At 34.2% G+C, this 25658-nt stretch overlaps 2 protein-coding genes across 2 annotated transcripts; one reads left to right on the top strand and one right to left on the bottom strand.

The window, feature by feature from the left end:
• Positions 1-63: 63 nt before the first annotated feature.
• On the bottom strand, positions 64-15841 carry LOC111049676 (DNA fragmentation factor subunit alpha). Its single transcript, XM_039433352.1, has 5 exons — positions 15687-15841; positions 14909-15028; positions 9278-9437; positions 5534-5710; positions 64-3288 (listed from the first exon to the last, which is right to left on the bottom strand). The coding sequence occupies exons 2-5, from the start codon at positions 15018-15020 to the stop codon at positions 3141-3143; spliced, it is 597 nt and encodes a 198-aa protein (XP_039289286.1). The 5' UTR covers positions 15021-15028; positions 15687-15841; the 3' UTR covers positions 64-3140.
• A 489-nt stretch (positions 15842-16330) lies between these two features.
• Positions 16331-25634, top strand: LOC120352498 (phenoloxidase-activating factor 2-like). Its single transcript, XM_039433354.1, is given in 5 exon segments — positions 16331-16552; positions 21173-21339; positions 21342-21440; positions 22284-22447; positions 23904-25634. Coding segments are annotated over 5 exon segments (591 nt in total). The 5' UTR covers positions 16331-16538; the 3' UTR covers positions 24051-25634.
• The last annotated feature ends 24 nt before the right edge of the window (positions 25635-25658 follow it).

Here is a 25658-nt window from a genome sequence, read left to right as displayed (position 1 = left end):
GACTGCTCACAAAATGTATTACGAGGTCTGTACTGAATCGCGATGCACTATATTGAGGTTGACGTTTCAACGGACTGCAGAAAAATGTACTTTAACGGGGTACTGAATGTGATATAGTATCCATAGGTAGTCCCACATATAATACATTCTTGAAATTACTTAAGCTGATTGTTTGTGAAATAATATAATGACATAAAATAATAACATACCACTGGAATATTATGATAATTATAAAAAAAACATACAATTATTCACTTTCTCTTTATAGGGCTACCACAATAATTATTGAGATCCTCAAGTAACCTTTTTATATTCTATTAATTCACAACACGTTCTAATGAGTCGAATTATGTGAATTATTGATAAAATATAAAAATGGGTTTCCACATATGTCAGCACCATATTTCAACAAGATACAGGACATTTTCAATAAATAACTTGATAAATAACAGAAATTAATATTGATATTTTATAATCATAAATATCATTAATCTTCAAAGTTTACAGCTTGTTCTTGTTGAAATTCTCTTTGAATTTCAAATTGTTGGCTTATGAAACAGGATAATAATGTATCACGCTACTAACAAGTAAGACAGTTTATATTCCAATATGAAAAACTTATTGCGTCGATTCAAATGATTTAGATGAACTAAAATTTTTAAAAGCTAGTGAACCAGAAATAGAAATGAGAATTGTTTGAATCTTTGAGATTAATTGCAATTTTAAGCGAGAAATCATTTTAAATTAATTGAATTTCTATATCTAAAAGTTAAATATTCAAAATTATAATAAGATTTATTAAGAAATTGTTCAAAAGTTGGAAGACTTACATGCAACAGGTTCTTTGTTTTGTTCAACCAAAATTTAACTTGTAAGGGAATCTGCAATGAATGGTTTTATTACGATCAAAAGCAGAAATCATAGTTACTTTGATAAATAAATGAATAAGACCATTTCATTGGGTTCAGATGTTGAACCAATCATGCTGTATTCCTGGTATTTACTGTCGATGACTAAACCATTCAATTGAATAATAGGTGAACTTGATAAAATAATACCAAGAGGGAGGAAAAAATAACTGAAAATTTCAAATAGGAAGAAGACATTAATTAAAAATAATAATACTTAAAACCTCTCAAGGCAATTTAATGATAATTATTCAAGGTTGAAAAATATGACAGTATAATATTAATTCAGTCTTATACTATGTGGATCAAATATGTGAAAGCCCTAGTGCCGGTTGCACGAAAACCGGTTAAATTTTAATCTTGATTAATTCCACGAGAGCCAACCAGAGAAGCCGTCTTATCAGGAAGGCCTTCTCTGATTGGTTCTTGAGTAAATTAATCACGGTTGAAATTTAAACGGCTTTTGTGCAACCGGGCCTTAGTGAGTTTGTGAGTTCTTTTTGTGCATTCATATTTTTCAAATTATTCAACCTTTATAATACAATAAAACTTGAGTTAGTTATTCTTAGTTTCTCCTTCAAATTAACTCTGCATTCAACTGTGAATTATATTAGAAGAACATTGGAAAATTTAATAGGAACTGAATCAATTGAAATATAACTGTATTCATATCAAAAATTTCCATAGTTTTACAGACTTCCCAGAATTTTAGATTTTTCATACTGAACAAATAAACTGGCTTACTTTGCATTGAGATTTTGTAATTGATGTCATGTATGTGAAAACCTATCTTGAATTTGCTACAAAAGGAAAACAATTCCGTTATAAATTCCTTCTATATTCTTTTGAAAATTGTAAATAAAATAAATTAGGTACCGTACAAAGTACTTTAATCTAATTTTGAATAAAATTCCAATTTTAGCAGACTTGACCACCCATGCTTTTTCAATGTATTGTATTAATTGAAAGCAATAGATTACTACTTATTTTGAGCTTCAGATATATTTTTAAAAAATGGATTAAAAAATCAATAGGAAAATAGATGAATCATAAATGGAAAATAGATTGACTGAATTTAAATATTCAATAACTTTCAATCATAAATGACATCAATTACTATAAATAACAATCAACTTGAAACAAAACATCACATCACTGCTAAAAACTCTTTATCAACATTTTCATGTCAAGATCATAAATTTTTGAGCTGGATAACAATGTACGCATTAAAATTTAACGATTGCTTCATGCTATGAATGTAATAGAAGATGAATTTCACCTTCTACTACCATAATTATTTTATGGTGCATTTATGGTTTCATGGATGGTGCGTCATTTATGGGAGCGTCGATATGCTTACTTCAGTCAGGTCCACGTTATAATGGCAGTGGAGAAAGATAGGAGAACCCTTTCAGTAGAGGATAGATGATGCCGGTATATCTGATGTAATCATAGCCACATCTAATAAAAGGCCCCGGCCTATGATATTGCAACGTCGCAGCGTAGGCCTAGAATCTAATACGTGATTGGCGAAAAAGATCAGCTGGTATTTTTTTTTTATATTTTTCACCAATCATGTATTAGATTCTAGGCCTACACTGCGACGTTGCAATATCGTAGGCCGGGGCCTCATATTTGAGGTGGCTATGATGTAATCTCAACTATTTATTCTTTCATGTTTGAAATGTCGAATTTCATACGTCAAGAAAATAGATTTTCAATGATAGGTTTTTATAAATGAGAATGAATACTTTGTTAATATATAAGTTTGAGACCTTTGTTCTTTCTTTTTGTTGTTTTACTTCTTACAGGAATGTACTGTAATTGAAATGCTCAGCATATTTATTAACTGTTATGTATATTGTTGGAAATATGTTGTGTAATAACTTTTGTGACAATTATAGTCAATGTATTTTGTAATAGCCAATGACATTTAGTGATAATAAATAAATAATCAACGGTTTTTCTTCATTGTTAAAACACGATCTGGAAACGTTGCGGAGGTGCAAAGGGATGGAGCTATGTGCTTTGTCGAATGACGGACAAGGATAGCGACACCAATATCAATCAAAAACTGCCATCAAAACGTAAACCTCACTTTAGAAAACGTTACTATAGAAAAATGTGATGGGGTGAGGTGAGGTGAACGGTGGAGCTCCAATGTGTGCTGTCGGCAGTGGTGCGCCGGGCTGGCGGCTGCAGACAGCACGAACACGAGCAGCCTACCTAGAGCTATTGGGCGATGCGGTTTTTGTTGGCAATGTCCTCCTGCATTACGGTTGCCGTATGGTACAATTTGAGCAGGTCCAGAGCCTCTTGCGCCTGACGTTTGTCGCATAGGAATCGGCCGCTCGCTTCTTTCAGCTGATCCAGAAAACTCCTACAAAAATCAAAGCAAATTGAGAATATAAAAAAATTACCATTAAAAATATTCACGAATAGAGTTAAACGATTTCTGTTGACGAATCCAATTTATGAAATAGAAGAGTTCTATGACGTAGTTGACAATATGCTTGATTAGCAACTAGGTACTCTCATGGGTGAACTAGTCATATGATTATGTGTTATGAGTGTGTTTTACTTATATTGTTATGAAAATAAGTATATTTTTATGTTTATAATTTATTGTAATGACTTCCTGCTTGTAATAATTATGATTCAATCTATCATTGACATTTGTAATGCAATTGATGTTCTCGATTAGCTGCTGCAATAAAGTATTTTGACTTTGACAAATTATCAGAATAAAGTTCCACCAATCTCTCAATTTACGATTGCTGATCAAAGATCGTGCCTTACTTGACTTAAGATCAATTAACCGAGTTGCGATCATTGCGATAGTTCATTTTACAGCGGGTAAATTTAATAAACATACTTTCTATTTAGTATGTTTCTATTTGACTTCGTAAAATAAGTTGAGACTTGGCTCTCCATCCGAAGAAATTACAAGGTTTCCAAATCGTGCAAAATTGCAACTTTCTATCATTTCCAATTTCACGTCAGAATTGGATGTAGAATATCATCCCCGATATGCCAGTAGTGCTGAAAAAGTTACAGGATTAAAAGTAAATTCAATTTTTTTTATGAAATCGCGAAAATTTGTTTTTCTTTTGAATACCTCTTTTCTCAGAATCATGGGGCATCGTAATGCGTGAGAATGTTATATCAAATTAACGGGGAGAATATTTCCTTTCTATTGCTATCTGGATCATTTTTATCCGACCGATAGTTATTTTTCAATTAATGATTATGTTCGTCAATGTCCAGACATTTCGATCAGAAAACATAAAATTTTCTACATGCTAGGAACGTTTTTGTTTCAAAAGATAAGTCGGTGGTGAAAGCGATAAAGTTTCTCAGAAATAATTTAAATTATTTTTTAATGGTCAAAATTAGTCGCAAGAACTTATTTTGGCCTCTCAGGAGTTTCAAAGTCAAGGATTTGACTATCACCATTTGCTATCAATAGCTGGAACCAACAAAAACAAAATACAGAACGCTTGAAAAATTCAGTGCATGCAAGCCTTAAGATTATCCTATACTATTAAACGAGCAATTCCTGTTTAGACGTTTATATATGTTTATATGTCTGTATGTGACCGAATCTCGAAAACGGCTCTAACGATTCTCACGAAATTTGGAACAAAGTAGGTTTATGATATGAAAATTCGATTGCACTAGGTCTCAAACCTGGGATAACTCGCTGAAGGACATTAAAGGATAAATACGTCCTTGGGAAAAAAGCTGGAAATTTTGTCGTCTGTCGATACCGTAATGGAAGTTTGTGACCGAGTGCATGCGTGGGATCTCACGAGAAGAAAAATTCAGCAAAACTTATTTCCGTTTATTTCTCTTTTTTTAGAGAAACATGTTTACTTCGGAAAGTAACTATATGCTGTTAGTGTAGAATAGTACATAGTATATTAACAAATATTATAGCAAACATAATGTATGATTCTAAATCGATTTCATAGTAGGCTATATCTATTTGTAATTGATGATGTGTGAATAAATTGTTATTTTGGTGAGTGATAGTAGCTTAATCTAGATTTTGATTTGGACTGTAGTATCAATTTGAAAAGGGACAGTTTTGGGCATAAGCCTGTTGTGCCTCCTCATATAACTGTAAAAATAATTATTGTACGACTGAAAAAATGAATAAATGAATATAAACTATAAATTCAATCTTTCGCTACAAATTTTCTATGCGTTTACACTCCAGAGCGAAGCTCGGACCCAGATATTAGGATAGTGAAGCTGACAACCTCGCCTCGAATAATCCAAGCAGTGTTACATTGCATCCTTTCTGAAGGGAATCAGCTGTTTGTGTTTGAAATAATTCAGTCAAATATCTTGTACATTGCCAGCCTTTAGCATAAAATTTAGTACACAGTGCATACCATGCATGCGCCCTTCTGACTTTGGAATTCCTTGAAGACCAAAATACAATCTTCCGACTACAATTGGAAAATAATTTCAATTATTTCTGAGAAACTTTCACGCTTTCACCACCCACTTACCATTTAAAACAAAAACGTTCCTAGCATGTCGAAAATTTCATGTTTTCTGCTCGACATTGACAGACATAATCATTAATTGGGTGGTTACTTTATTTGTGTACTCACCTATCGGGTATGATATCTGTGAGACTGTCAGGGTCCATGTCTGATAGCAGCTCCAACTCCTGACCGCCCAGCATGCTAACATGAGCCACGTCACCATGGATACGACTCAACAGTGGTCGCACCGCTCCGTCTCTCCCTCCTCCGCACCGGTCCCCGTCCACCGTGTCGCCAGGTATTCTGCGCATTCACTACTACAGTCACACACACACACAATACACACACACACACACATCCGGTCGGTTCAGTAATTCTATAGTGAGGTCCACGTTATAATGACAGTGGATAAAGATAGGAGAGAAGCATTGCCGAGTCTCTGTCTTGTATAGCTCTGTCTTGTGAGCCTTCTATAGCTGATACAGGTTTATTGATGTAATAATATCATAGAGAAACAATAGCGTAAATAGATATCCCATGGTTTGGGGCGTTTATGTTGCAACTTTTACTGTTATCTCAAGCCGATAACTGTCGATTATTGTCAATTTTTACTGTTTTGTTGGGGTGATAGTGTATGAACGACACAATATGAGAGACTACCAGCGTCACACAGCTGCATGGGAAAGAACTACGTGAACTATCGGCTTGGAATAACAGTAAAAGTTGCAACATAAACGCCCCATACCATGGGATATCTACTTGTGCTATCGTTTCTCTATGGTAATATTGACTGTTCATTCTCGTTTAAAATAATCAACCATATTTTATTAAGCAAGAAATTATATTTTCCAATTATTTCATAATGAATTTTCATAATTAAGATGAAATATTTTGTTAATTAATTATTAATCCTACATTGTTAAAAGACGATCTGGCAGCAGAGCAAAGCGAGAAAGAGATAGCGTTATCCGCTTTGTTGAATTATAGACAAGGATAGCAATTCCATTGCTAATCAAACACTGCCATTATAACGTGGAGTCACTATAAGTAAATTTTATGGCCGGTTTCCGAGCTCGGGATTTAGCTGAGTTCTCGACTTCAAACAGCTGGAGTCAGAAAATTGGCTTACCGGAACGGGGCGTAGTCGCAGTCCACGTTCAAATTGAATTTGTAAAAACTAGAAACTTTAACACAAAATAAAATACAGAGAAAACAGTGTAGAGTTTCAGCTATTTTGAATTATTTAGGAATGTATAATTTTGTCAAGGAAAAACGTTTCCAATTATAGAAATGAGAAAATAAAGATTACTATAAAAACTGTGACTACGCCCCGTTTCGGAAAGCCAATTTTCTGACTCCAGCTGTTCAAAGTCTTTAGCTTAGCTGAATCCTGAGCTCTGAAACCGGTCCTTAGACTCAACGCACACTTGCACGACTCAAGTCGAGAAGAGACTGCAACTCGAGTCCCTTTGCGACGCAGCATGTGCATGCAAATGGTGACACTCAATCAGACAAGTCGATTCTAGACTCTGCAACCTGCTAATGAGACGGTGAGACTGAGTCGAGCGGCAACTCGACATGTTGGTCGAGAAGCGACTTGAGTTGCGTGGTACCGTGTATTTTTAATCAAGTGAGGTTAGAATTTGAACTTTGAAGGCTCATCTTCATGATTGAAGCGCACAGTAGAAACATTTTCTTTCTTATTGCTTTTTTTTTGTTCCATTATTTTAAATAAGACAATAAAAAGAATTAGATAAGAAAATATATTCATTATAATTATTATAAAATTTGTTACAGAATTTATTTAACAATTCACTAGTTACAAAGGCTAACAAAAAATTATTAAATTTTTTTCTTAAACTATGTTTTTTGTTCGGAATTATGAGGTATATTCATTTTCTTCTTTTTAGTTCGCAATTAACACTTTTTCCTTGAAGTTGTTTTTGATAAAGTGAGATTAGAAACGGAGTAGCATGAAACTGAAGCAGTGTGAGTTGAGTCTAACACTCGGTTGAGTAAAGTTGGCTAGCTAGCACTAACTATTGTCTATTCGACTTGGAGGAATATGCGGAGCAGAGAAATGGAGGGAAATCAGCCAATTACAGTGATGCATAGAGTCATATAGGAAGAAGCGCAGTTGCCAATTTGTCGATTAGACTCAGTCGACTCGGTGACTGCTTTCAGAGAGGAAACTACGTATGCGATGCGTATCATGAGTAGTTGAACACTTACTACCAAGGTCTATAAATACAGGTCATGACACAATCCCGTGATTCATTGCAAAATCGCCATTTTATGGGGTTCTAGTTCACCAATTTTCAAATTTATCAGCTGTTATCATTATAGTTGAACAACATGATGTGTTATTTTGTTATATTGTTCAAGGAATATTGCTTGGCTTTGAATTGTAAAATAAATTCTTCCCACAGAATAATAATATTTAGATTCCAACTAGGAACTGAATCAGACTGAATTTTTGATTTTTAGATTGGGAACTTCAAACTCTTTTTGAGGTTTGCCTTTTGTCCCAATGCCTTATGAATCTTATAACAAGTTACAAGAATAAGAACAATTTTTAATTATTAAAAAATAATTTCTGAGCCATTTATTATTGGAATTTTATTGTTAAAAAATCGAAAACATGAATTTACATATTATCTGAACCAAAATATTGTTTTAAAAAAGCATAATGCATGATTTTGAGCAGATTGGTATATTTCAAATGTACCGCCAAGAAGACCCCACATAATGGCCGCTCCATAAGGAACACGAGTGTCATGACCTGTATTTGTAGACCTTGCTTACTATAAACTACAGAACGCTCTAGCACGGTACTATGGCCCTACTTTTCTCTGCTCCGCTTATCCTTCCAAGTCGCAAGTTATTTTGTATGGACTAAGAGAGCTCAAAAGATTTTGTCTATTTTTCATGCGTTTTGTATGTAATTAAGGATTATTATTTTAAGGTTGCGTTTGTCTATTATAGACTTATTTTACATCTTTCTCTTCGAAATTGGATTTTCTACAACTTCTGTAAAAAATATTTGTGTTTATTGTACATTTAACATAATAAATCTGCTTCAAACCTTGAAGGAACTTGTTTTTTGGGACAACGTTTCGCGTATTTCGTCACATATCTTAAAAATTACTGTAGCTACAGGTCTGAGAACGGTTTTATTCATTTTTTTTCAGTTCATTTTACATAGAGTACGCTAACAAATACCCGTAGGACTTCGTTTCAGCAGGGGAACTGAAATCCAGACGAAATCGTTCACCCTGTAAAACTTGATAACCAAGCATTTTCAGACCTATGTTAATTGGAATTCTTTTTCTTCTTTTGATGTGAGGAATCACGCCCTGACTTATGGGCACCTTTTTCAGAGCACCCTGTATGAGTGAGGTCCATGTTATGACAGTGGAGAAAGATGGGAGAACACCGTTGTCGACTCTCTGCCTCTGCCTTCTATAGAATACAGTTAATACCGGTGTATCTGTGAAATATTAACTTTTAATTCTTGTTTAAATGATCAATTGAATTTTATTCGTCAGGAAATTATATTTTTTAATGATTAAATAATAGATTTTTATAACTGACATTGAATAACTTAATCTCCACATTGTTGAAAAAAGATCTGGTATCGTTGCAGAGGTAGAAAAGGATAGCGCTGCTTTATCTGCTTTGTCGAATGATAGTCAAGGAAAGCAGCCCCAATGTTGATCAAATACTGCCATTATAATGTAATAGTACTCACTAAATAGTATGGTATATCATGTTATGCTAAATTTTCTCTATGATAAATGGGCCAAAAATTCACTTCTATGGCAATCTGTCTAAGCATTACAGAGAAAAACCTAGAGATGATGTTTTTACCTCAAATGACGCCCTTGTTGCACCCATTTCTCGCTATCGGCCAACACCATTAGACAAGTGTTGCACTCCAAAGTGTTGAAATACTCCTCTTCGTCTACCTCTGTGCCGTCTAGCTCCAGAACAACTTTCACTGGACCAGTCATGTTCAGCTTTTCGCAAGCTGTAATTCACACAAAACCGTGTAAAAATCGGAAAAATATTTAAAAATACAGTTCAAAATAGCAAACATATTTGATTGACCTCTCATCAAAGCTTAGCCTTAGCCATGGACAGGAGATAGTACAAGAAGATATATTATCCCGTAGGACGTTTATGTTCCAATAACTTAAGCTGATATTCCTAGCAATTATTTTGATAGTCCTAGCATGAAAATCTCTAGAATTAATGTTCAGTAACATTTTCACCTCAAATTGAAAATAGGCTCGAAATTCGAGAAAATGTGATAATTCAATTTTGCAAACTGTTGATTCTATTAAATCATTCACTATAAGTAACGTCGTCACATGAGCATTCGTCACACGAATGCACTATGGCTTTGTTTACGGAGGTAGTGCACCAGCTGGCTCAGATTTTTGAATAGTAGACTTGAGATGCGCGTGAACACTAGCGTCACGTTATCAATTTTCATAACGGCAAGTGAAGTTGTGCGAGTGCGCCACACCACATTTTTTTTATAAAATTCAATTTAGTTACTATTACTTTTTGTGTAGTTTAGAAGTTGATATTGTGGTAATTATTCATCTTCTCTATATCTATAAAAGGCTAAGCCCCCACAGACTGAAATCACACCACAGCCCAAACTACTAAGCCTACAAACTTGAAATTTTGCACAATTGTTTATGGTAGCCTCAAAACATCCACTAAGAAAGGATTTTCAGAAATTTGCCCCCCTGAGGGAGCTGGGGCCCCCCAAAATTTTGTACTTTTTAACCGCCCATTGCACAGCAAAGTCATGAGGAACTTTTTTGTTTAGCTACGAAAAATAATTAGATCTATGCAGAAAAATTCCGACCAGGAGCAGAGAGTGGTCCAGGAGAGGGCATTTTTTGAAAATGTTCATGTAAAATCACACAATCAGACTTTAAAACTCTGCACAAATATTCTTCAAACATGCTAGACGCGCACTAAGAACGGATTTTGAGATATTTTGCCTCAAAGGGTTTCAAAGGATGAAAAAGGATCCTATTTAGTAAGGTTATGAACATGGTAAGGTGAATGCCATATGGAACTGAGATTAAAATATTTTTATCAATCAGCTGATCGAATTTAATTTTCTGTGGATCGAAAGCGCGAGCTTGCCACATGTTTGTACGCTTGGCCAGTTCGGTCGGTTTGCGCCTTCTATCAGCTGTTCTATCAGTCTCATACATTCCGATTAGAACAGAGCACAGAGATTTTCTTTGGTCAGGAGTTTGTTGATAATTCTTTTTTTCAAATTCAAATTTTATTGCAAACAAAAATCACATTGGAAAATTTCTTAATAGACAACAAGATTACAAAAACGAGATGTAAAACATAAACTTACATTTATTCGTAGCACGGCCAGAAAAAGACAAACTTGAGTACTAGTCGTGAGTTTATTCAATATAACTTATATTTTTGTGTTAATATTTTGTGAACAAAAAGTACGAGTTGATGAGAGATGTGAGTAATTTCTTATATTTGATCTAAATGGTTATTCATATTGTAGTAGTCGGCGCCACTACAAACAAAGTTTTTTATTTTGTAGCTAATAAATTTCATACGTATTAATTGTCCATAATGCATCCAGTGTCCATAATGGAAGTGATTGAACTACTCAAAATTAATGGCTTACTGGTCCTTCAAAGAATTTATAGTATTCCTGGTGATTGAGCCTGTCTTTTTTCAGCGTTGACTATTGATAATGAAGCTTTATTTACAACTAGTTTACCTGACGAACTTCGTACCGCCAAAAAGTCAATGTATCTCATGTCAAACTTTACTTTATTTGGTGAATCATGAAATTTATCTGACAATCAATATTTTCATTTACTTCTGAATACGAACTTCCTATGTGCTTAGTCATGCAGCATTCATTATTCCCAAAACATATTCTTCTCAATCAATTGGTGATAATATCTGACAGTAAAGCGTTGAATTAAAAAAAAAAAAAATAGCTAGGATAAATCAGTGTTTCAAAGATGAATTCAATGTTTTCATAGTTGTTGATTGTCAATAGATGGTCCATGATATATGCGGTGTACGATGAATCACCAGGAATTACATACTCTTTCCATTTTCCATTTTAGGATGAATACGGTATGAGCTAAGCTAAATAAAAAAATTGTAAATTATTCTTCCATTAATGAATGCAATATGAACAACTCTCTTCCATGATGTGAATAATTTTTTTCCAACATTTTCCGGTTACTCAATGATAGGGGTGTGATAATTATTTGTATAGGTCTTCTAAGGAACCATTATCTACAGTTGGTACCAATCAACTACAGTTCAACTCCAAACTACCGTTGTAATACCAGTAGCCTACACATTTTATCAAAGGGTGACGTGTTTATTACAGCAGGTAACTTTAGATGCTAAATCATATTATCTCAATATGATCTTGAATCATGATCATCTTTCCGTTCTTCGGTAGCCGCTCTGTCGACAGTTTCGAAAACATAGGTCTGTAAAATGGATTAATAAATAATCATTATTAGCCACCCTATTAAAATTTCTGGTCAGAAACCATCCCCAATATTCACACATCATTTTTCCAAAGTTTCATACCGTTATGTCAAGCATTTTTCAAGTCATAGGGAACAAACACACAAACAGCCATTCATTTATATATATATATATATATATATATATATATATATATATATATATATATATATATATATATATAAAAAGCCTCTCTAAATGGAGGTAGAATGATAAGGTTGACAACTTTCAGTTATGTTGTTTTAACATTTTTTTTTCAAATCACTTTCAAAAAGTTCATGTAGTACCTACTATTGAGTTTGAGACACTTCTTTCGCTATCATAGTTTCACAAATATTCTGTTCCACACTCCTATCTCTTGCAGTCGTTAACAATATCTATAATAAAATAAAGAGTTGGCTTATACACGTACGGGATAGGAAAATTATGTTTGACGCATCATCACGTCTGAACTACTGGACTAATTAACTTGAAATTTTGCATATAGGCTAGATTCTTAATTAACCAAGGATGGTTAATAGGCCTATTTTCAATTCTTCAAAACTTCATTACATCAAAATCAAGTATGAAAATAGATCCTTGCGAAGCACGGGTTCCTGCTAGTATTAAATATAAAGACTAAGAAATTGTCAATAACCACAGATTTTATTAAAATTTAGAAAGACCGGTTTCGGTTGTTACACCATTGTCAATCTCTGATAAACTACAACTAAATACAAGAGCAGCAGAATTTATACTAGTAGGCGAGTATTTCTATTTGTCAAGGGCATGAAAGCCTGCCATTGGCCCAGCTAGATTTAGACAGTCTCCTCCCACTTAACAGTATAACAGAAACGTCACAAAATGGCGGTTTAAGCAACAGAAAATTTTTGATAAGAAAATTTAGTTTCAGTACAAAATAAAAACCAAGAAAACAATAGTTAAAAGATAATAAAACCAATGGGTAAATACAAAACTAACGACTAGTTTAGTTTTATCATAACATTGTTAGCATCCATTAGTCATAAGCTATTTGTTTTATTATCTTCTACTTGTTTTCTTGGTTTTTATTTTGTACTGAAACTAAATTTTGTTATCATGGCGGGTCTGTTGGCTTAAACCGCCATTTTGTGACGTTTCTGTTATACCGTTAAGTGGGAGGAGACTGTCTAAGTCTAGCTGGGCCAATGGCAGGCGTTCATGCCCTTGACCAATAGAAATACTCGCCCACTAGTATAAATTCTGCTGATCTTGTATTTAGTTGTAGTTTATCAGATATCGACAATGGTGTAACAAGCAAAACCGGTCTTTCTAAATTTTATTAAAATCTGTGGTTTTTAACAATTTCTTAGTCTTTTTATTTAATATTTTTTTGTGAAGCTAAGTGACGCTGGTAGTCTCTTATAATGTGCCGTTCTTACATTCTCACCCTGCCAAAACAGTAATAAAACCAAGTATGAAAATAGATCCTTGCGAAGCACGGGTTCCTGCTAGTATTAAATATAAAGACTAAGAAATTGTCAATAACCACAGATTTTATTAAAATTTAGAAAGACCGGTTTCGGTTGTTACACCATTGTCAATCTCTGATAAACTACAACTAAATACAAGAGCAGCAGAATTTATACTAGTAGGCGAGTATTTCTATTTGTCAAGGGCATGAAAGCCTGCCATTGGCCCAGCTAGATTTAGACAGTCTCCTCCCACTTAACAGTATAACAGAAACGTCACAAAATGGCGGTTTAAGCAACAGAAAATTTTTGATAAGAAAATTTAGTTTCAGTACAAAATAAAAACCAAGAAAACAATAGTTAAAAGATAATAAAACCAATGGGTAAATACAAAACTAACGACTAGTTTAGTTTTATCATAACATTGTTAGCATCCATTAGTCATAAGCTATTTGTTTTATTATCTTCTACTTGTTTTCTTGGTTTTTATTTTGTACTGAAACTAAATTTTGTTATCATGGCGGGTCTGTTGGCTTAAACCGCCAATTTGTGACGTTTCTGTTATACCGTTAAGTGGGAGGAGACTGTCTAAGTCTAGCTGGGCCAATGGCAGGCGTTCATGCCCTTGACCAATAGAAATACTCGCCCACTAGTATAAATTCTGCTGATCTTGTATTTAGTTGTAGTTTATCAGATATCGACAATGGTGTAACAAGCAAAACCGGTCTTTCTAAATTTTATTAAAATCTGTGGTTTTTAACAATTTCTTAGTCTTTTTATTTAATATTTTTTGTGAAGCTAAGTGACGCTGGTAGTCTCTTATAATGTGCCGTTCTTACATTCTCACCCTGCCAAAACAGTAATAAAACCAAGTATGAAAATAGACAGTAGTCGATAGTAATTGGTTTGGAAATTTGGAACATAATTACTCCTATACAATGAGATATTTTGTTTTACTATCTTTTCTTTATGGCTTAGCTTATGGCCACGTACCAAAGAGTTAAGGTCTTAGTAATTGAAGAAATATATAAAATCATATATATAAGATGATTTAGTATATTGAAAAAACTATCTTTGGTGATGTTATAAAATTTGGTAAGGTATTCACAAGCAAAACATAGAATTTACCGTACCACATTCTGAATTGTTACCTATGGAGTACGTAACTGAAAAACAACCTTTGAATATGTAATAAACCTTGAAATTCATAATATTAATTTGAGATAAACAAAGATAAGGAGTTAGGACTAGTTAGTTTTACTCATTTAATGAAACATAATTAGTTGATGTGGTGGTACCTATCTGTGATAGGTATCTAAAATTTGACATGTCTTTGGATTTTTTGCCTTTTTTTACCTTCATTATGGACATCAAATCAATAAAGTTCCTTTAGCAATAATGATGCAATACCAGAGATTTTGTATAGCGGATAAAGAATATTAAATTTTTATACATGATCTATTCAACTTTTAATAATTTATAAGTTTTAATATTGAAACAAATTTTCTATTACCTTTGTCGACAAAATCCTGTAGAGAAGAAGCAACCACGCCAAATTTTCGCTCCCGGCTCCAATCTACCACTTTAAAAGGAATGCTTTCCGAACATCCATCACCTTTATCCATTTTGTTACCTGTCAAGTTTTTGAAATCCCTTAATAAATATTCAACAGAGGAACAGTGCACACAGTACGAAAGCGGGTCAAATCGAGTGAGACAGTACAAGTCGAATGACACAATTTTAGTTCTGGAACTAGAACATCGCGGGATTGCACTGTTATTCAAGTATTACGGGAAAGGATGCAAAGTGTGACCTAGTTTACAGAATCTAGCACTACTGTCTCCTTCTGAAGAGATCAATACTTAACCTAATTCTAGTTTCATGACAAGATGGCAGGCTGACTGACCTAAATACGAGACGATAGTATGAATAAGTTATCAGTAGAAGTTAAAGAATTATTCATGAGCAGTGACTTGGATATCATGAGAAATCGCTTAAAAAGTAAGTTACATGGAATAACAAAGTAATGAATGTTTCGCAATTGCTTTCATTGAGGAAAAAAATCTATTAAGATTACTATAAATTACGCATAATACATGACAAATTATTAAAAATATGTATTAGAAAATTCTTGTGGTAGGAATATATAGAGAAAACATTTCAATATGCCTTTTATGCTCTACAAATGTCCAAAACACATCAAGTAGGCCAGAGCTATTTTTAGTTTCTGTTTACGATGACAAATGTAAAGAAATCAGCTTAAAATGCAAGTAAAAGTAATATAAACCTACCTTATATAATTTTCTTAGATTGATAATGTATAAAAGTATAGAATATTGGTGGAAAATTGTATAAAAGTACAGAATAAAGCCTACTGAGCAGTCAGTATTGGTAAATAAATCAATAACCTCACTTCATCGCATGCGCCATGATCTAGATTTTAGCGACCATCATCAGCAGCAGCTGATTCAAAACGATGTTGATGAAACATCGCCTACTAGATCTACATGGCCAGAACATACAGCCGATCAGCTGTTCAAAAGCGTACACTTCAACCCGTGTTTACATTGAAATCCCTATGTCGAATGGAACTTTTCATGAATAAACGTTTATAATTCAACTGATAACTACTTTTTCGAATAAAGGGTTGTTATTTTATTTTACCAATACAATTTTTATCCTTCATCATGAATTTCAAGGGTAGTAATCATTGAGTTCTCTTAATATTCTTAGTCATTGGTTAACCAATTTGTAGGATATTTTACCCTTGTTTTAAATAGTTTTTCAAATGCTGTAAAATCTGACAAAGCATTTATTGTAACGGTTCCACTTGTTACTCGTTCCGCTACTACGTGGACATCATGTCGTCATTTTCCGTCTGCGCTGTCCGGTGACGTCACAGTCACGGTTCTACGGCACTGCTCTAATCAAGTTGGTTTCCTATATTATTCGTCGTGTTATTTGTCGTTTCAATTTTAATATTTGTACTATTCGATTTTTTGGAATTTATTTTGTCTTTAGGCATCTTACTTTCTAGATATTTGCTACTTTTTCACCAAACGATTGTAAACGTGTTATGTACGTGGCTGACATTTCCGCTTTCCTTTTGTTGCTTGAGCGTCGGTCTGTCTTCTTGTCTTTCAATGGAGTCTAGTCGGTGAGTGCACATCTCGCTCCCGGTCTAAACTTTTCATCCAAATTCATCTAGTTTACAGAACGTTTTTAAAAGTGAATTATTCTTCCAAATTAATTCGTTTATTCTATTCTTCAATTGTGATTCAATTATTCATCGATTTCTTCACTTATTTACGCTGATAGACTTTGTCAAGATTGCAACCTCGTGTAGGCGTTTATCCATATTCATCTGATCTACGGAACGTTTTTAAAAGTGAATTATTCTTCCAAATTAATTCGTTTATTCTATTCTTCAATTGTGATTCAATTATTCATCGATTTCTTCACATATTTACGCTGATAAACTTTGTCAAGTTCACAACCTCGTGTGGGCATCAATTGCCATTCTTCTAACAATTGGCTTCACCTCTTGAAACTCAAAATTTCAAGTTCATCATCTCTACCGTTTGGAAATCAATCTAAAAATTCCACAACTTGAAAGTCGGATTATTCGTTTGGAATTCTACATGTTCCTGCTCACACTTCCACTGGGGGATTTGCCTGCTGTGGTGGACGCTTCCATTCTTGTCATCGCATGGCCAGATCACATCGTCGCTTGCTGATGTCCTGTTCCTTTGGGTACTGCGGATTCCTTGCCTGTCTGCCTGGCTGCATCTCTTCTTCAAAATTTTATTCAGGTTACGTAAATCGTTCTATTCAATTTTCATTTACGCATGTATTACATAATTGTTCTACTGATGTCTATCTTGACATTCAATTCACTGAGGCCACCGACGCCTATTAATTGTTCTATTGATGTCTATCTTGACATTCAATTCATTGAAGGCCCATGTCGCCTGTATTTAACTTGGACAATCTTTACATTGTATTTAATAGCTACCCTTAGCTCTTAAGTGTCAATTTTAGGCCACTGACGCCTATTAATCGTTCTATTGATGTCTATCTTGACATTCAATTCATTGAAGGCCCATGTCGCCTGTATTTAACTTGGACAATCTTTACATTGTATTTAATAGCTACCCTTAGCTCTTAAGTGTCATTTTTAGGCCACTGACGCCTATTAATTGTTCTGTTGATGTCTATCTTGACATTCAATTCACTGAGGCCACCGACGCCTATTAATTGTTCTATTGATGTCTATCTTGACATTCAATTCATTGAAGGCCTATGTCGCCTGTATTTAACCTGGACAATCTTTACATTGTATTTAATAGCTACTCTTAGCCCTTAAGTGTCATTTTTAGGCCACTGACGCCTATTAATTGTTCTATTGATGTCTATCTTGACATTCAATTCACTGAGGCCACCGACGCCTATTAATTGTTCAATTGATGTCTAACTTGACATTCAATTTACTGAAGGCCTATGCCGCCTATATTAATGTGTTCTATTTGTTGAGCACTATCTACAGCTTATTGTCATTTATTATTATTCCTTTTGTAAATCATTAAGATTGAATTTTGCAGCAGTAACCTTTTCATTATAGCACTCAATTTATATTCGCAATTCAGGTATCATTAATAATACCTTTTCGATTATTGTCAGGCTTCAATGGTCATTAATGTCATTGACCTAATTTCATTTAAATTTTGTATTTCTCTAACGTTTTTTATCACATGTTGTAATTATCCCAAGATTTTTCGACTCAATCTACTTACAATTGTTTTTTGTATGTGGCCATCTGCCTATTATTATTTTATTATTATTAAATCTTATCTTGTTGACTCATTTGGTCTTTTATTGGCGTACTTACCACACTTCAAGCTATCAGTATTTTTATGCACAGAATTCAAAGATTTATTTGTAGGTATTAATACCAACTATCATTCACAGTCCACTGCCCTGACTTTGGATTCTGTCAAATGCAAACACGTATTTCAATTATTGTCAAAAAATATAGTTTAAAGTTGAGTTGCTTGAGCTTTGAATTAGGCCTACCTATTGTTTTTTTCAATTTTGATTACCATATTGCTCAATTTCTATGAGAGGAATTACAACCACAGCTTTTGTAGTATGCTAATATTTTTATAGCTTTATTAGATTTAAGAAATTTTTAGATTGAACATAATTTTTTTTTAAAAAGGTAAATTGGTAGGCTATCACTCATTTTATTATATAAGTCACTATTGGAATAAGAATTCTTCTCAAATTATAACAAGAATGGCTTGAAATAGAAAACTTTTGCAGTGTAGGTTATCTTTAGTATTAAAACAGAACATACAGTATGGTATCTCTAACTATATTATTATAAACAAAAATATGTGATCAATGATTATACTGCAAGCTTACTCAGTAAAGCTTTCAATATTCAGCCTGATCCAGTAACTTATATAAATCATTTTTATCTGATTGTTTCTACTCTTAACAAAGAGAGTTTGACACAATTTGAAAATTTGATGATTCCCCGATCCAAGACCATGAGCAATACATCTTACTCATCGGAAGTAAGTACCGGTAAGTAAAGTGTTCTTTATGGGTTATGGCTGATTGATACAGAGTAAATAATAATTTGTTGCAGAGTGAGATATCAGAGTTTTCTTGTTTATATCATATCAGAGAAAACTCCTATAATGAGAATAACAACATAGTGCATTTATAATATCACGCATAAGTTAGTTCTGCATTGTCCCACCAGATCGCATAAGCATGTCAATAGTCACTTGTAACGGCTTGTAATGAGTGGAAGGAGAAAAGTGGGCTGGCATGGGAGTATGGAAGGAGAGTGTCAGTCTTTAGATCCGGTTTTTTATAGCTGCAACTGGCACTCTGGCAGCCTGCCAGGCTTTCAACTCATTTCTGAGGAAGCCTCAACAATAATATTGCAAGCACAACCAAAGGCCAATTAGTGGCCTATTATAAAAGACAAACAATTTCATTCCTTTGTGACATGTAGCTTTCTGCTCTGACAACTCTAGAGCTGAATTATGAATATATATAATTTCTATTTTTCTATAATCTGTTGATATGATAAGTTCTTTAATATGATAAGGAGAAGAAAAGGAGGATGATAAGAATAATGAGAAAAATAAGAAGAAAATATTATTTGATGATCATGAGTAGAAAAGAGTAGGATGAGATGATGATAATGATGATAATAATGATAATAATAAAGAGAAGGAGGAGTGATGATGGGATATGACAGATAAGGAGAAGAAAGAGAAGAACTTCTGATCATTTTCTTTCCCTCTCATAATTATTATCCTTCTTCTCACTTCTTCTTCCACTATTATTCTCAGCTCTTCATCTTCTTCTCGTTCCCTTCCTCTTCCTCCTCCATTCTCATCTTCATTTTCTTCTCCTGCTCTTTCTTTGTTTCTTCTTTTTCACCTCCTCTTCTTCCTCCTACTAGAAGAAAAAGAAGAATAAGAAGACACGAAGAAATAGCAGAAGAAGAATAAAATAGAGATGAATAAAATGAAGATAAAAATGGAGGAGGAGGAGCTGAAGGAAAAGGAGGAGAAGGAAAAGAAGTAGTAGTAGAAGAAGAAGAAGAAGAAGAGGAAGGAGAAGAAGAGGAAGAAAAAGAAGAAGAAGGGGAAGGGGAAGAAGGAGGCGATGGAGTAGGAGGAAGTGTGAGTGTTAGCTATTGTTATATTCTTATTGTTGAAGTTAAACTAACAATAATTTCTTCCAGGTTTCAGACTGGACAGACAACCAGTCCTCTTTTGAAAAAACATGTTCTATCCAAAAATTGTCTTTGTTCAAAAAAAGGTCTGGTAAGCTTTGTTATGAAATACAGTCGAATCTCTGAAAAAGTCTCTATTTGTTTTTGGGGACCCAGGAGAACATAAGTATGTTCACACATATCAGGTCACGGCTCTCATCATTATCATCATCATCATCATCATCATCATCAGTCTCATCACCCTTATACAAACCATGACGTGGGCATCATCCCCAGCGAAAAAATATTCTCACCAAAATATTAGATAGAGTTTTTGATGTGAGATTTGAAGTTATAAAATTAAATCATGGTAACCATTCTCTTAGTGCCACAGGTTTATGCGGTCTAGTAATTTCAAATTATATTCTAAATCTGTACATGAACTGAATCACATCAAAATATCGAAAGTTGAATTCCATAAATTTTAGTACAACCCCTCCACATTCCCCAAAGCGAGGGCTTGCGTCTGCCAGCAGCCTTTTGCCATTGTTGGTGGTGTAAGTCCCTGGACCATTTACTTATTGTGTGGAAGGCAGTTGTTTTACTTATGCCACAGTCCGGCTCTGGGCCAAGGAATGGCATACTAGAACCCCGCTTAGCAAGCTCATCTGCACGCTCGTTACCTCCCATGCCTACATGGCCAGGTACCCAACCAAGGTGCACAGAGTTGAGCGCTGCAAGCCTGCTGAGCGTTTTGTGGCACTCCCACACCAATTTGGACTTGATTTCATTGGAGTCAAGAGCCTTGAGGGCTGCCTGACAGGATTACTATATGCTTATTGCAATAGCGCCTGGGAATGCCTATGTTGGCACAAGCCATGATACCCCAAGTGATCACCGAAACTAGTACCGTAGTTATAATTTGTACTTTTATTCTATGATTTTATTAATTTCAAAGGCTACTATAATTCTATTTTATAAATACAATAAATTAGCTCTGAATTCATACATTATAATAGTTTTGTTTGTTGTCTGTAGTCGCAACACCAACGATCTGATGATAAGAGCTGGAGAGTGGGACACTCAAACGAAGAACGAAATTCTGCCCCATGTCGACGTGAATGTGGGTGAAAGCATAGTGCACGAGAACTACTATGCCGGAGGTCTGCACAACGATATAGCACTGCTCGTCTTTCAACGGCCTCTCCAGTTGTCCAATACATAAATACAGTTTGCCTTCCACCCCGCAACACAGTGCCCAACATTGCTACATGCACTGCTACAGGCTGGGGCAAGGATGAGTATGGTGAGATAATTGTACAAAAAAAACATAGAAGCAAATCAAATCTTTATTTGTTCCAAAAACATAATTACATCAATGACAATGGTTATAAAAGAAAAAGCTACAATATAAAATGGAAAACGAAATACCATCAAATAGGATAAAATAAATACGAGAAGTCCCTGCAGGGTTAAAAAAACCTGAGCGCAGAGGCTGAGTGTTCAATAATTAAAAATAATGCAAGAGAATTATAATGGGATAACATGTAACTTGGTTCTGCTATTTGACATAAAATCGGGAAGAAAAATAGGAAGTGAGGAAGGAAAGAGAAAGTAGCAAAGTAGAGGCATAAGAGAAAGAAAAGAATAGTTGAAAATTACATGAAAAACAAGAGAAGTCTTTTTCATTTTTCCATATTTTATTGATTACTGTTTGATTTAACTTATAGGATTAAGCTGTAACTGGCATATAATTATCTATTAGTTTTCAAGTCAGAGTAATTTTGTTATTAATTTGGATCTCAATCTTTTTAAATTAAAAATTTCTTGTTTTGATTGTTTGGTGAGAAAATTAGACAACATTTTATAAAATGGAGAAAGCATAACCTATTTTCTGGACTATTTGAATGGATCAAAATTCGGGGGAGGAACAGTTTTAGGCTGTGCCTGTTGATCCTCCACCAAATCAATAAAAAAATAAATTTTATTTCCACTTGTTAAAAAGTTATAGTCTAAAATCCAAGTTTGTATATGAATGTTATAAGTTTTATGTTTTCAATCTGCATGACTGTTTATCATTGCTTAATGTTGTATAGCCTGTGATTAATAATAAAATGAATTGAATATGCTTTCCTTGTTGAACTTACAGGCAAAGAGGGGAAGTACCAAGTGATAATGAAGAGAATAGACCTTCCGATTGTTTCAAGACATGTATGCGAGACAAAATTGAGGCAGACAAGGCTGGGACAATTTTTCAGACTGCATGATAGTTTTGTTTGTGCCGGCGGAGAGCTGGGACGTGATACTTGTAAGGTAAGTCGTCGTCAACAGACATTTTTCAAATAGAAATTGCTTTATCGACATAGGACACTTTTTAAAAAAGCATGGTCAACGTCATACACATAATTTCAAGCATGCAGAATACAGTTCTGGAGAAAACAAAATATAGAGAATAGGATAGAATCTTATTGGTCATTCAATATTCCAAAAAATACATCGAATTGGTCAAATTACATCCTTTTTAAATCACTATGATTCATGAGTCAGTTTTAAAGACCATGCAGCCGAGACAGGTACACTTGATATTATCAGATATCCTCTATAGAAGGCAGTGGCAAGACACAGAATCGACAACGCTGTTCCCCTATCTTTCTCCACTGCCTTTATAACGTGGACCTCACTATAGAACTGTGTTCTAATTCAGAGACTGTATTTAACTGTAACTAACTAGTAGTTCTGTGAACAGTAGACCTCACGCAGTTTTCTCATCCACAAGTATCTGATGTCACCTGTTCTAGTTGATTACAAAGACCTTAAAGAGATAGGTAGATCTTTGAGGTCTTTGGTTGATTCAGTTGAATCATAATTTACTCTTAAAAACTGTTATATGTTTTCTCCAAGATCGAAAACTCACTTACGTTAATAAGCTCAGTCCACGTTTGAATTTGTATCCAATATGATAATTTATCAAGTTCAGTGATAATATTTCCATCTGATAAAAATATTCTTCAACTATTTCAAAATCATTTTTTTCAATCAAGAATATTAAAATTTCTTCAGCAGTTCATTAAATCATTTTTTATTTTATTTTCAATCACCTATTAAATTTGTTCTTCAAATGTGCGAATATTGATACTGATGGGCACGCACCATTAAAAATATTGAAAACCTACCTTATAGAAATAGAAACGGCCAGACATGTGTGTAATGCATGCAATGAATAATCCACTTATCAGCTGATTGATTATGAATAATTATATGGTCTGATTAATCCTATCTTCAAAGTAGATGATATATGAATATAGTGATATCAGAGTATGGAGGAATTCCTTTTCTTTTCATATTCTCCTTAGAATGCAAAATTTCAAAAAAACCTTGTGTATACATCGACGTGCAGTTGAAAAAGGAATATTCCTGCCATATCTCATCGAATTCTATCAACGCGTTTGGCCGTAAACGCGTTACATACAGACAGAGAAAAGAAAATCCGAGTTAAACATAGACGTTCGGTCAAATATTTAAAAAAAAAACACTCTGATGAAGGCTTATGAATCTCCTCATTTGGAGTGGAATGTACTCCTCAATTATTCTTAACAAAAAGTGTTTTTTTTTCAAATATTTACTTAGAAATGCATGGTAACGAACATTTTCAAAGACAATGGAATAGATTAGAAAAAACGTGTATTGAATAAATAAGCTGCTAGCGAATACAAAATAGAGGCCTGTAGTTGGTGTACTTCGGACTAACCTAACTGTGATTGGTTGACAGGGCGACGGAGGAGGTCCATTGGTTTGTCCAATAGCAGGCACTCTGGAGCGTTACTACCAGACCGGAATCATAGCCTGTGGAACCGCCACACCTGGCGTTTATGTCAACACCGCCCTATTCAGAAACTGGATAGACCAGAAGATGTGACTCTTCAACTTTGACACATCTTACTACAATTATCAGTGAATGCTTTCAACCAATGATTTGAATTATTTAATAGTTGATGGCATGGAGAAAAGATAGCATAATTAGATATTCCATGGTGTAGGTCGTTTACGGTCCAAATTTCAAGCCGTTTTTTGTCTACTGAAGACGATTACTGTCGACTATTAGTCCGATCTCAGTAGGCGTCAAATAATCTGCAAAACCGTAGAAACCAGTCCGAAAAAACAAAACAACTATTACTTATTGTTGGGAGTGTAGGCTCAACTCACACGACTCAGGTCGAGAAGAGACTCGACTCTAATCGAGAGCATGTGTTTCCAAATGGTGACACTCAGACCTGTCGACTCTAGTCTCCGCGACTGTCACCATTTGAAAACACATGCTCTCGACTAGAGTCGAGTCTCTTCTAGACCTGAGTCGAATAAGTGTGAGTTGAGCCTAAGAGTGTAAGAACGGCACAGTATGAGCGTCTATAGTGAGGTCTACGTTATAATAGCAGTGAAGAAAGATTGGAGAGCAACGTTGCCGATCCTTTGTCTTGTCAATGCCTTCTAAAGACGGTAGCTAATACAGGTTTATTGATGTAATAATTAAGTTCATTCTCGTTCAAGATAATCAATTTATTTTTTATGAAACAAGAAATTATACTTTTCAATAACTTAAAAATGAATCTTCATAATTAAGATAAAATATTTTGTTAATTAATTATTAATTCTACATTGTAAAAGACGATCTGGCAACAGAGCAAAGCGAGAAAGAGATAGCGCTTTGTTTAATGATAGACAAGGATAGCAATACCATTGCTAATCAAACACTGCCATTATAACGTGGACCTCACTATACCAGCATCACAAGAAAAAGAACTACTACGACGTAAACATTTAACATAAACGCCCTATACCATGAGATATCTTCTTATGCTATCTTCTCTCTATGCTAATGGTCTGAGAATAATTAATTGTATTTTTAGAGTAGTGGAGCAAAACGTGGCATGACTGGGAGCAGGGGAATAGCTTTGTTAAAAGTCTAAAGCATCTAGATTTAAAAATTTACTTTTCCTAGTTACCTTGAAAAGTGACCATTCCTGCACTGATTACAGAACACAAAGAATCACTTTTCCGCTCTAGTGCGCAAAGTGTCACTTTGCGTACTCCAGATTTGCAACATGACAACACAAAATAGTTGGTGGGTTCTATGGAGGATTAGTGCAAAACAAAAATTAAGTTGGTAACAATGACTGTGGTTAGATTTAGATAAGAATCATTTCAATGGCTACCCTACATTTATGATAAAATCCCAATCTAGAAATCCAAAACCAGAATAATGTTCATCTAAGTCATAATTAAATAATCATCATTTAATAATAAATAATAGTTCTTTTCTATTGATAATTATTATTTCAACTGCAAGCAATGAGAAAGTAGCAAATATACATTATAAAATTCGAATTTTGAGGTTAAATGATTACCGTTCGATATCCATATAGATAAAAATAATAAAAAACATAAGAATACTACAATAAAAAATATTCTCTGTTGTATATGTTATTTTTATAAATATTTTTCAGTTTACTTTGAGCATTTTTCTCGG

The sequence above is a fragment of the Nilaparvata lugens genome, chromosome 7 (assembly GCF_014356525.2).
Source record: "Nilaparvata lugens isolate BPH chromosome 7, ASM1435652v1, whole genome shotgun sequence".
Lineage (NCBI taxonomy): Eukaryota > Metazoa > Arthropoda > Insecta > Hemiptera > Delphacidae > Nilaparvata > Nilaparvata lugens.
The sequence above is the reverse complement of the archived record's forward strand: the minus strand, read 5'-3'. Positions and strand labels throughout refer to the sequence as shown.

What these genes read in the sequence shown, in the direction of transcription:
- LOC111049676 (XM_039433352.1), bottom strand. Translation starts at nt 15,020, where the DNA reads ATGGATAAAGGTGATGGATGTTCGGAAAGCATTCCTTTTAAAGTGGTA. An exon ending in ACAGGATTTTGTCGACAAAG is followed by an intron (nt 9,438 to 14,908) that starts GTAATAGAAAAT and finishes TGTGAATTACAG; the next exon opens with CTTGCGAAAAGCTGAACATG. An exon ending in CAACAAGGGCGTCATTTGAG is followed by an intron (nt 5,711 to 9,277) that starts GTAAAAACATCA and finishes GTGAATGCGCAG; the next exon opens with AATACCTGGCGACACGGTGG.